This window comes from Vitis riparia, chromosome 19 (assembly GCF_004353265.1).
Source record: "Vitis riparia cultivar Riparia Gloire de Montpellier isolate 1030 chromosome 19, EGFV_Vit.rip_1.0, whole genome shotgun sequence".
Lineage (NCBI taxonomy): Eukaryota > Viridiplantae > Streptophyta > Magnoliopsida > Vitales > Vitaceae > Vitis > Vitis riparia.
In genome coordinates this window covers 25143595-25157160 of record NC_048449.1, presented here as the reverse complement: position 1 = coordinate 25157160, position 13566 = coordinate 25143595, and the positions used below count along the sequence as shown (strand labels likewise).

General features: G+C 34.9%; 1 protein-coding gene across 2 annotated transcripts in view; it reads right to left on the bottom strand.

The window, feature by feature from the left end:
* The window catches only part of LOC117908622 (nuclear-pore anchor), a 72934-nt gene that overhangs the window by 4537 nt on the left and 54831 nt on the right, over positions 1-13566 (bottom strand). For both annotated transcript variants that reach the window (XM_034822281.1, XM_034822282.1), the window contains exons 29-40: positions 11316-11399; positions 11170-11244; positions 10895-11079; positions 10687-10789; positions 8771-8887; positions 5740-5832; positions 4438-4593; positions 4263-4316; positions 3537-3650; positions 1902-1979; positions 1653-1802; positions 1500-1571 (exon numbers count right to left, since the gene is read on the bottom strand). In XM_034822281.1, the coding sequence (XP_034678172.1) occupies positions 1500-1571; positions 1653-1802; positions 1902-1979; positions 3537-3650; positions 4263-4316; positions 4438-4593; positions 5740-5832; positions 8771-8887; positions 10687-10789; positions 10895-11079; positions 11170-11244; positions 11316-11399 (1281 nt within the window). The remainder of the gene's footprint in view (positions 1-1499; positions 1572-1652; positions 1803-1901; positions 1980-3536; positions 3651-4262; positions 4317-4437; positions 4594-5739; positions 5833-8770; positions 8888-10686; positions 10790-10894; positions 11080-11169; positions 11245-11315; positions 11400-13566) is intronic.

Sequence of the window (13566 nt, the reverse complement as noted above, 5' to 3'; positions counted from 1 at the left end):
AACATCTTTCACTTTCTTGTGGATATGGTTAGCCAGTTCAAGTATTGTCTCCTTCTCAACCATGTCAATCTTCCACACAAATGGTCTCTGAGAATAAAAGGATTTCATCAAAAAAACCTATTACTACTTTCTCTTCACCAAAAAAACCTATCCTACCTTTCTACACTACAAATGCAACTTGGGAGGGTTGGGTCATGTGCGAAATTACTAGTTGAAAAGATCGGAAAACTCAGGCAGAAACAAATAGATAGATAGATAGCTTTGGAATGGTTGAGTCATGAGAGAGAGAGAGAGAGAGGAGTGGTTGAATTTACAATTTTGCTTAGCAGAAAACATTTCACATGGATGTGACACTCTGTTGCCATTTTAACTTACAAATGCTTCTTTAGCCAATCATAAATAGAACATAAAATATAATATGCTTCACTAATGATTCAAGGTTGGTTTGCGCTGTTTCAACTCAATGCCAAGTTTAAATATCATTAGACATCACTAAAGCCTGCCCAAATTTGATATGGGCTTGAATTGGGACAGATTCAAACTAGACTGCAATGCAGTTTCCACGATTGACCTTCCACATCCCTATCCATCCACGGAGTAAACTCTACCACCAAAGAATGGGATTTCTTATTGCAATTTCTCATACTAAGATTACTAAGATGATGTGCGTTCAGTCTCTGCCATCCATAGGGTGTTCTAGAAAATTACTTATGACATGCTGCTTTTTTCATTGCCAAAAACCAATTATTTCATGAGGAGAAAATGAAGTATTTTTCACTTTTGCAAAAGATTAAGCAATTGTCAAAGAGGTCTTAATCCTGATGCCAAATCTTAAGCCAATATAGAAGATGTTAAAGGCTAAATTTCAATACAATAATGGTATCTACCAGCGACATTGTAGGAAGTGTTAAAAGGAATAAACACAAGAATAAATATTAACTAATAAGTATAAGGAAATTCTGATTGTATATTCAGTCTGGTGTAAAAAACATAAAGAGCTCATTATGAGCCCTTCTTCTTTTTTTTTTTTTAATTTTTTTTTATGAGAACATTATGAGCCGCTTTTGGATGAGGAAAATTATTTATTTATTTATTTTTTATAGGTAAACATCGATTGTATTAATAATACCAAATAAAAGAGTGCACTGAAGTAATACAGTGTACACAAAGGCACCACAAGGCCATACCAAGTGGAGGGGTACACAAGAAACAAACCCCATCCATATGCTCAGCCAGTCAATAAAGTCCAACATGGACAATGAACCAACTCCGATACGCACCCTAGTCCATTCCAAAAAATTATATGTAAATGATTGTTTAAGCATTTGATCTACTTTATCTGCTTCCTACAACTTATAACTTGCTAGACTTGTGGCAAATACTACACATGCAATGACTGCTAAGGTGCCTCAGTGATAAGAAGGCATTCAAGTCAAGGATATGAAATAAGAATCATCAATCTACCATTAATTAAAAGACAATGCATATATTTAGGTTACCTGCATCTGATGAAAATCATGCTTCATGCGCTCATAATCTTCCACATCAATATTTTTGGACTGCTCAAGCAACTTCAAGGAGTAGTAGAAATTAGATCATTGACTAAAAAGAAAAAACATCAGGTAAAAATCAGTGCAAACAAGAAATAATACCTCACCAACCCTCTTTTCCAATTGATTGTTTTCCGTCCTTTGCATTTCAATTTCTTTCTTACAAGTTTCCACTTCAGTTTGACTCTCCCTCAGTAGAATCTCCAAATTCTCAGTCTCAATCCTAGCTTTTTGAGCTACTTCACGTAATTTCTATGAGCAAACCCAAATCAAAAGCACAAAATTGTAAGCAACTAGTTAACTTGAAAACTACAGATCATCTTAAATTTATAGATTTCCTCGCAGGCACACCTGGCACTCCTCAAAATTATGCTTGTTCTCCTCTCTGATTTGCATGTTGCTTTCCCGAAGCAAGTTCATTTCTCTAACCTGAAAAAATGTTTTATGAAAATAGCTAATTATTTACCATGGGAAGAAACTCTAGAATACAAAGCTTTAAGCAGAAATGTGAAATTATATAGGAGGTTTGAAGAAGACCACCTTGCATTACAATGAGTCCTAAGCACGAGACACAGAAGATAAGATGAATAAGCAAAAGAGAAATAATTTTTCATGAAAAAAGTGTAAAATAATAATAAAAAAGATGGTAATATTAGGGTTCACTTAGCATAGCTTTTGACTTCTGCCTCAAGCAAAAGCAGAAGCCACTGCTGAAGCTGAAGTCATTACCTCAAAAGGATAATCTTAGTGTTATATAAATTTTAAACAAAAATAACTTCCCTCATAAGCTAAAAAACAGTTTTTAAAGACGAAAGTATAAGATAAAGTGTTTTAGTGCTCATGAGGCGAAGCGTAAGCCTTTTAGGACTCTAATTTTCATATTTAATAAATATTTAAAATAATTTTAAATCTATAAAATAAAATTAAATCAATAATAAATTTCATAATAAATTCATTTTTCATAAAAAACCATATTAATAATTCTATAATGTAATTAAAAAATAATCAGAATTGCAGTACATAATTACTTTTATTTGATAAAAATAATAATTAAATCATAAAATTGAATATAGAAAAAAATTTACTATAAATAAGAAAAGAAAATAATAATAATTAAGAAAATAAGTGACCTGTATTTCTATTTCTATTATAATATTCGTATAAATTTTATAATGATTTAATGGAATGGAAAAAATATTCTTTCAATAAATTTAATCATAAAAAAGGGAAAAAAATGGAAATTCAACCATTCAAAATAGTAAATAGGAAATAATGATTTAGAATTTTAGATGCATTAAAAGGGCGGTTTGACTTTTTCCACACAAATAGAAGAAAAAAAAAGACATAAAACAAAGAAACGAGAGAGATGAAGGGGGGAGAAACAGAACAGAGAAAGAAAACAAGAGAGATGAGTGGAGAAACCAGCGAAATGTGAGAAAAGCAAAGAGAAAATCTGCAACCCGAGAAACAGAAAAGTGGCAACCCCGATGAGAGAAAAAGCAGACTGAAACAATGAGGATCTTCTTGTCCCTCTCTTTCTTGATCTATTTCTATTCAATTATTTTTTTCTGGGCACTTCAGTAACTCTGTCGAGGCTTACACCTCACCTAGAAGGCGTGAAAAGCGCACTTGAGGCGCGCCTCAGCCACGCATTAACCCCCAAGGCATACACATTTTAGGGTTTACGTTTTTTTTCTTATGCCTCAACGCATTTGGCAGCCACCTCGCCCTGAAGCACGTTGAGGCGCTCTCAAAGAACGCCTTTAAAAACTTTGGCTAAAAAAATGACTTCCATGGGAAGCAATCTTGTCCTTGCATCCTTTGTCAGCTCTATTAGAAGCCAAAAGCAGTTTTACTAAAATCATCCAAAAAGAAGTACAAGCTGTTGTTGGCCTTAAAGGACTGCTTTTCGCCTCCAAAAAGTCAGTTCAAGCAGGGCCTTATAATTCCCAAAGTTCAGCACTTCTAGCAGAAATAGAACTTAACCTGAAGTTGTAGGGATTTGATCTCTTCTTCTGTGAACAACAATGTTCTTGAATTTGCACGCTCAGTATGAAGTGATGCTTGGGCTGTCTCTGTTGCCTTTAAAGCACTCTCAAGCTACATGGAATTCAAAGGAGGCTATACATCAGAGCAACTACTGATAACTAAAGTAAATTTACCACAGACCTTGCAAATATAGATATTAGCACAAGATTTAACCAAGGTGAAGATGGAGCCAGACAATAGAACATATCTGCACCATGTATAACTAACTTACATGCATCACGATACTTTATTTTAGCAATGAGAAGACAACAATTCAATAAAACAAAATAATGGTCAAATATTAGCAACATCGTCAGCAAATGATATTGTAGTATAAAACATCCATGTGATATGCAAACAACAAAAGGAAAAAGAAAAAAACAAAGCTCAATAATTTACATGGTACAGTATCTTTTGACCATCATCCAATAAATGCCACCCAATAAAACACAATAAGATATACTTATTTAAACATAGGGTGCAGACGATAACCATTTAAACAGAACAGGATACATGCAATGAACATGAACAAAAATCATCCACACTCCATGCTGAGAGTCAGACAATATTTTGATAGGGACATAACTATAGCAAGAGCCAATATATGCCTATAGCTACATTAGAAACTAGTAATGAAAAACACAACAGAAAGGAAGCCAACATAATTGAAAATAGATAACCTACTTGGGATTGTAATCGCAACTTTTCCTGTTTCAACAAAGAGATCTCTGTTTCTGCCTGTTTTAAGTAAATGAACATCAGAGCAGCTCATAGCATGAAAAGGATGGAGTGCATAGGACTAAATATATTACAAAAAATAAAAAGTAAAGCAATTGAGAGTAAAGAGAAAGATACTTACTATTTCCTTCGAGCGACGTAGATAATTAATCACATTCTGTAATCCAGCATCACCAAGTGGATCCGAACCACTACTTGAGGATATTCCAACAGATCTGCGGTCCTTTTCAGCCAATTTGATGTGCAAAGCCTCTAGCCGACTATGTAGGATCTTGTTCTGAAGAGGGTAGATGGAGGACCAGATGAAAACAATGCAGTAACGAATACCACAATAGCACATATTTTGCGTATAAATCAAAAGCAACACTAATATATTTAGTTTGATCAAAACACTGGGCAGATCCAAAATATAGTATACAAACAAACCTAATCTGTCAGGACCTTTACAAACCCAAACAAGAAAGTGAGCCTATGCTGTAAAGTTCATGCATCAGTGCAGGAGAGTACTTAATATGAGCATATTGAAATATTTACTGATAGTACCGACAAAATTTATTCATATAATAGCAATGAAAACATTACTTGCACCACCACTTTTATCACCCCACCTGTTGGTGTGGCAGGGATATTTGGTGGTATAAAAGGTAAAAAGAACAAAATGCATTTATCTCATCCTGGTATCCTCTATGCACCACCAATCACCACTTGTCTCATCAACATGAGGTAAAATGCATAGCATTTTCCTAATAAATATTCAAACTAGTAGCAAAAGTTTCTATATTGTTTGAAGGGTAACAACTAAGGACAATCTTTTTTTTTTTCTTTTTTTTTTTTTATAGGAAACAACAATGAATTATATTGAAAAAGGATCTAAGAAGTACAAAAGAAGGATGAGGAATCCTCCCACAAAAGAGAGCTAAACATAATGAATACCAAAAGCAAAAAGCTATTTGGTAATTACACAAAGCAATCGCTCCTTACTAGTCCACACCCTTGGAGCTACACACCGCTAGCCAATCTAGTTGAACCACATTAAGGGGAATGCCCTTAAAAATCGTGGTGCAAGAAGCCCAAAAAGAAGTAAGGAAGTGAATGGTAGCCCATAGAACCTCTGAATTCTTTGCCTTATCCTCAAATATCCTAACATTTCTTTCCCACCACACAACCCAAATTAAAGTAATACACGCAGTTTGCCACAATACTAGGCCTCTCTTGGATCTTCCCAAACCCATGTAATTAATGGTCATCATGTCAAAAACGCAGTTTGCCACAATCTGTACTTTGTTTATCAAAAAAGAAAAAAAAGCACACAAAATTAATGGTACTCATCAAGTATGTAATCTGATAAAAAATACAAACAAATGTATAGAGTGACCAGGATCCAAGAGACCAAAAGACATTGACCCAGCGTTTGAGCAATCACCTGTTCGTTAATCTCATCATATTTCTTTTCAGCTTCATTCTTTGCCACCTCTAACATTGACTTCTCCACTTCCCACTTCCCCTTTAATTCGTTCTGAAAAGGTCCCAAAGCAGGTGAGTTAGTTTATATTCACTTAGAAAAGATTCAGTAAAGAAGTCAGGATAACATTTCACAGTTTTCTTTTTCAAGTAATTGTGAGAAAGAAAGGGAAAAAAAAGGCGAAAAAAGGAAAGAAAGAAAGAATGCAAATCAAACTAATACTTCAAAGACTTTTCCAATTCTCCAAAGAATAATACTTTATTTATTTTTAACCTAAATTTTGAATTTTTTTTTTTTTTAATAATTATTTGCTGCTCTATGCACAGATTCTTTGAAACACAAATTGATTCTTACTTACATAGAATGACTGTTGATGTACACAAACCAGATTTTGTAAAGAATCAAATTTCAGCTTCCTAGATGTAAACATCACAAATGGATTTCTTTTAAAGGACTGTAAACACATATATGGGCAAATGAGCTTACAGGTAATTCTATTGAAAATCTGTAGGCATAAAAGGAAAATGTAAACGCATCAGAAACAAGTATATGGAGCAATTTTCTGGATTTCGGTGTGCAAGCATGCATGCACACAACAGTTTAAGGAAGTCAGCATCAAACGCTGAACCAGCGTTCAAATTTTGCAATTTATATGCCTTCAAGATATTGTAAACATGAGAAGCTATAAACATGTAGGTTATTATAACCAATATGTGCCAGTGAATTGGGTAATTTATAGTTGTATAGATATAAGCCTCTTTTCAAAACATATATATATATATATATTTTAATAAGTAAGCCAGAATTGAATTAAACCAGAGGCAAAAAGCCACACTGCATATAGGGGATATACAAGGCAGCTAAGGCCTCACAAGCAAAAAAGAGAGCCAAAAAAGCCTCACCACCCCTTAAGTGGATGCTAATCACTCCAAAAAGCCTATAAGGGAGAGAGACTTCTCTCCAATATACAATCTAGCCTAGCTCCATAAATTACAAACAAAAAAATTCTTAAGTTCCTGAATATCTAACACACCCCCCCAAAGGCTAATCTATTCCTCTCTTTCCAAACCTTTATTACAACAATATCTGTTCTTTTTTTTTAGAACAGATATTGTTGTAATAAAGGTTACAGAAAGTCGGCAAAAACACTAGATACAAGTTAACTCTCAACACTTACGTCCAGGTTAGTGAAATTTTTCGATGCCCATGAATAAGGAAAACCTAGTTGCTTCAAACAGTTTAAATTTTATTGAATGCTCCCCAGGCCCAACAGAAACTTGATGTTCCAGTAGGGAGTCATAAACTCCCTTACAAAAATGTCTAACCTTAGACATTACAACACTTAGCCAAAGGATCTGCTAACTAGTTGGATGTGTGTGGACTCCACAACAAAACAAATTCAATTTCCAATCAACTCTTTTCACTGCAATACCCAGGATATAAAATTTTGGTCACCCACCTCCAAAAAGTTGCTTAAGCTTGCAGGGTTTTCATAGATATCTTAATTGAGGAATCACTATCCCTATCCAAGTATAAGATACCATTTTTGAAATGCACACAACTTTGAAAATTTTTATTTCCTTGGATATAAAATTCCCTGAAAATTAGAGGACATAGTAATTTTTCATTTCAATTCCTAAGGCTTAAAATAAAAGGAAAGTGGACGACCTCTTTTTATTTTCTTTTTTATTTATAATTAAATCCAAGTTTTTATGAAAATTATTTTAAGGGTTATTATGTGAATTTGCATTAATTTTTAAGCAAACCTAAAAATAACCAAACGCCAGAATGAGAATAAAAATTGGTGGCTTTAATCAAGCATTAGGATGAAAATCTCCTATCTATTACATTCATAAATCATTTCCCAACATACAATTTCCATTCCTGATTTTAGATGTTGGCAAACCAAACACATCCATGGAGTTTGCTTGCATGAGTTCTTCTAACAATGCAAACACCTTTGCCATTATAGACTGACTTAACCCAACTAGCACAGAAAAAGCTGTAACTCCCACATAATTATGGAATACTCCATCACCACTTGGGCTCCATTTTGAATAGCTTTTTGTTCTTGGATTTAGCTGAAAGTTGAAGCCAATGCCAAGAGCATAACCAGCACCACTATTGTAGAAGTTTCATTAAATATAACATAACTTTCTGTACAAGCCAAAATAAAGTTTCTACAAGAAGTAATCTTTTCATGACTTCTATATTAAGCTCTTTATAAGCCAAGAACTCTCTTAACAAAATTACTCAAATAGGCATAATATTTCGTATTGAATTTATAAAGAGTTTCTGGCATCTCTAAACATGGAATTTTCTGCCCTCAACTCCCAAAAAAAACATAAAAACAACCATCAAAATTAATGCTTAGGTGTCCAAGTTGATTAGGGATCCACTCAAAACATACCCTCAGAACAATTAACAAGTGAGATCATAATAAAGCAAGTATGGGTACACATTATAGAAGATTACTCTTGGCATTGCTACCAAGCCACCCAATGTAGTCACCATCATATCTTTTTGACTCCCTAGGAAGGACCCATATCAAGCTAGCAAGTCTAAAGAATTTATTCCATAACTTCATTGCTGTTGGGCAATGAAGAAAAAGGCGATTCACCATTTCCCAACTGCCTATGCACATCATACACAGCTAAAGACTAAGGGCTTTGTATACTCACCTCAATTGACAATGTGGAAAAAATATTCTAGAAATGTTATTCATTTCATCAAGGTCAACAGTCTGTTTTTGTTTAATAGACAGACAAAGCATAGCTAACAAAGTGGGGGAAAAAGCAATTGAATATTTCCACCAAATCTAAATGCCCATTAATAAAATAAATAAAAAAACAAAGTAACCAATTATATTTTATAATTTTTTTTCCATCTTCTGTTTTTGCCTTTTTTTCCGCTTGGTGCAAGATGTAGAAAACCAACATGACAACTTCTGTTTCCAAAATAACTGAGAAATCAGTGAGAATCGGGACATTACATTTTCAGCATTTTTTGCATCTGCCAGTTTACGCAATTCAGAAGCCTCCTTCTGCAGCAAAGCCAAAGCTTGTGATGTTTTTGTCAACTCCTGAATTGTCTCTGATTGTAGGATGACCTGAAAAATATAGAAGTTATAACAACCACACTAAAAAAGCATGACAATGGCAAGAAACTTATGCATAATGATGGTTGGGTATATGGAATGTGATATTCACACATTACATTTTTTAGATAAATCACAGATCTAAGAAAGATGTATAACAGGTTCAACATTCAAACATATTTTTATGTGCAGTGTAGACAACTCCATATCAAGCTTTAATGGCACAGGTCTTAAGGTTTTCAGGCTAGACCTCATATGGGGTGAATTTCTTGAGAGATTTTCTAGCTTCAACTAATGAAGAAGAAAGACTAAATGTATTGTATTAAAAAGTTTTACAAAACCAAATTTCTTTGGGGAGAAACACAAGAACAAATATTTTTGAAAACCGAATTTTTTTAATCAGAAATAAAAGAACATATCTTTTCAACAAGAGCAAGGAAGCAATCATTGACAACCAAAACAATCCAACCAATGCTTCCAAGAGCAGTTCCAATAGTTTGTCTAGTCGTAGCCTTACCATTTTCTTCTCATAGTTTTAAAAAGTGCGCTTAGGCTCAAGGCCCAACCACTCCCTAGTTATAGTGTCTTGCTTGCCAAGACATGTGCTTTATTGAAGAGGTGAGCTTTGTCGACTTTACTCTTCCTTTCTAAACACTTTTATTCTTGAAATTTCTAATAGTATATTGAAATTTATATAATTTCAGTACTTTTTTATTGAATGTTTCTTTTAAATGTTTGCAATCTTAATTTTTTTATTAATTGGATTAGATTTTAAATTATATTTTATGAAATTGATATGCATCCCAAGCCGCATTTCACTTCACTCAAGCGCACAACTTGTGTTGCTCCTTACGCCTAAGCTATAGGAGACTTTTGCACCTTAAGTGCACCTTGCACCTTTTAAACTATGTTTCCTCCCCTAGAACAACCAAAAGAACACCACCACAAATGTACTCCAACTCCCACAAAATATGAAAGGGTTATAAGGAAAATCCAAGAAACTGACCAGCTGTGCACAATTTTTTTTTTTTTTTTTTTTTTTGATAGATAAACCCACAGAAGCTTTATTAGAAAAAGGGAGTTTAAGAGGCAACCCGAAGCATACAGGGAGTATACACGAGAAACCAAAAGACAAAAAACAAAAAGGCAAACACTCACCAGCTGTGCACAATGTAGGAGGTTAAAGAATTTCCACAGCCTGGTTCCTTTATTAAGTATTGGCAAGAAGAATGAATATGTTCATTTGCATGCAGAAGTTTAAGCAAAGGTATTGAAAAAGGAAAAAGAGAAGCAAGCATATATTCATTTGCATTTTAATAAAAACAAGTGAATAGAGTTGAAACAAGATGGTTACTTCCAAACTTTTGAGCAGCCACTAATAATAAGTTAGATGTGAAAACAACATGTGACGCCGACCTAGATTATGCGATTCAAAAATGCAATTCAGAAAGAATAGCAACTGATAGAGTAGGATACAGTGAAAAATATCAACACAGAAATTAAATCTATAGTCATTCGTAATAAAGCTTATCCAAACTGATATATTGGAAAAAGACAATATAGGAAAGAATATCAACCCAAGACTTCCCCTGAAAAGATAAAATTGTGAAACATTATTCCGATTAACAAATTTTCATCTAGTTTATCTTCAGACTAAATATCTAATGGTAAAGCATGGAAACATGTACAATTTAAAATGGAAACTCTTAGGAAGTTTGGAGCAAAAGTGATCAGACACATGGAAAGCAAATACCATCAAATTCCATAAGCAGATAGAGCACAATACGACTTCATAAAAAAGTATAAGCAACCTGTCTTTCATAATTGTCTTGTGCAGAACGCCAACGTCGATGCTCGTTCTCCAAATCATCTTTCAAAGCAGAAATTTGAGTTTCAATCGCCGCAATTTGGGACCTATATGGGAAAAATGAATGAGAAAGCAAATGGAAAACTCAAAATCACACACTAAATAGCATACTCACATACTCAGAATCAAACAACATGCATGAAAATACTCACATTTTGATTGAATTTTCTTCCTTTAGACTACCAATTTCAGCTAAAGCAGAAGCAAGAGCCTCTTCATTTCCTGCAGCTGTAGATGCTGCTTCTTTGGACTTCAAAATAGCTTCATTTTCAAGTTCAGAAACCCTCTCTCTAAGTGACATAACCTCTGCTTCCAGTGATTTCTTTAGCTTATCTGCCTAATGAATATTGAGAAGGAGACTTGAATAAAGATAGAAAAAACTTTCTGAAAACTTGTCTTTCAGTTTCTCATGTAACACCAAACTTACCTCAACCCTGAAGTTTTCATGAGCATATTCCATCTGTTTCAGTGCAGCTTCATTCACCTCTGCTATGCTTTTATACTGCAAAGTGCAATTTAGTTTAACACATTTTCTTTACCAAAATAATACACATATCGGGATGCAAGATAAACCTGTAGCATATGAGCTTTGTTAGCTTGTGCTTCTTCCTTCAATTTTTCTATCTCTTCTTTCTCAATATGCAAGTCCGCAACAGCCTAGAGCAAGGTTTGATGAAGGTGATCAGACTTATACGTGGCATGGAGATGTATTCAATAGAGTACTTACTGGCGTGAGAAATTTTCAAAATATGGAACAACATTGCTAGCAGTGACAATAACTTTCTGATCTAAAAAAATTAAAATTAATTTCTGTAAGTAAAGATCAAGATTTGATTAATTTATCTAAAATTCTAGCTTTAACTGGCATGTGTGTCATAATCTATCGTAAGAATGAGTAACATGATAAAGATTACTACACAATACAAAAATTAGACTAACGAATCATATTGGTTGTAAATCAACAAATATGTTAAAAAATTGAACATATTGGGATGCCAGTGAAAATAAAAAGGGAAAGAAAAACGGCATTCATGTATCATGAGATGAGAAGAAAGCCTATCATGTCCATCAAAAGTCGGAACTTTCAGTTCATCCATAGCTAATAAAAAGGTTAACACTAATGGGTTAATGCATATCCAGAGACCTTGTTAAGCCACCAGGCATGGGCAGTGTATTTTGTGCAAGGCGAGCAGGGAGGTTTACAACCATCTTTTCCTCCAAAGCAGAGTTTCCATGTACTTATAGTAGAGTTTTTAGGTTCGGCTCATGTTTTATGGGCTTCATCTAGAGATGAGAAGGATGTTCTTCTTATTCCTTATCAGGGTTTTGGAAGGAATTTCAGGAAAGATTCCTGGGGCAGGGAAATATGTTAGTTACCCCCTAGGTTATCCAGCTTGAGAGGAACAACAGGATCTTCAGGTTAGGGAGAGAGGACCCATTGATTATTTACAAGATTATATTAGTTACCTAACCTTTACTTGGGTAGTTACCACCAAGTGTCATCTCACACCCCTATCAGCGTTAAGATATTAGATTGAAGGATGATACACTTATACTACATAAACAGAGTTATATTTAGAGGGAGGTGGTTGAATATCTCATCCTCTTCCCTTCTGCCAAAAGGACTGATACATGAAACATCCTAATAATGCCAAAAACTAAGGACTTAGAACAATTTACCAAATGGCAAACTCCTAAATAGCACAAGGTCTTTGATCCGATACAAATTTATTGATTAGGCAGGTACCAAATTCGATGGGGTAAAGATCATTGACCATGATCCCAGCCAGGATGATCTTTGATGTAGGCTCCATTTTAGGTCACCTTCAATTGAAGACAAATGTTCATTGAATTTTTTTTGTCCGTTTTCCACATAGAAAAGAGTAAGGCAATTGGACTATTTTATAATTATTCTATTACATGTCAGTACTTTGGGTATTGTTTGAGTCTAGCTTGGTAATTATTCCACGTAATTTTATTACATGCATTCTTGGAAAGAGCAGGGAAGGAGGATAGGGAAGTTGTCCTTGTCATCCAACTATGATAGGAAATTCCACCATGATTGATGATGATGGTCTCTAAGGGGAGTTACAAAGATCTAGAGGTCAAGGATGAAAAGGTGGGAAGTGCACATAGAGTAGGGAGAGAGGAGTGGGACAAAGAGAAACATGTTGATGAAGACTTGCAGGCATTCGGTCCAGATCCAAGTTTCACAATGCACACAATGACGAAGGCACCTTTTTTCTGGAATAGACAGTAGCATGGTCATTGAACCTACTGAGTCTCCTTGCAGGTCGTTGAGCCTCAAGTCTTCTAAAGACAAGGATTTGGGAGAAGAGAGCCATTGCATGTCCTTATTGGGCCAACCCATAGCAACAAATTTCAGCTCTTTGGGAGGGAGCTTTAGTGGGCTGGACAAGACTAGGTTGTTCCCTTTTGAGTTTAGGTTCAAAGGTCTTTTACCCTTCAGAGGGCCAGCCCAAAGGTCCTTTTTCCAAACCCAGCAAAGGGAATATGGGTAAAAAGGAAGAGAGGGTCTTCAGAGTTCCCTTGTCGATGGAGCATGTGTTAGCCCCGTGGCAACCTTCACCGACCCCGTTTTGAGTGCATCACCTTAAGGCCCAATGGAGTGGATTTCAAGAGTTGATGATGCCCTCTTGGAAGAGGCGACGAGTCTTGAAGGTAGGTCATCATCTCCCCCTTTTTCTTCAGCTAAGTCACCCACTGTCAGCAATGGGCCAACAAATCAATCAAAGGTGAGGCCTTCTTTTAGGCATTTGGGATCTGGTTTTTGACCACTAGGAATGATGCTTCAAGATAGCAG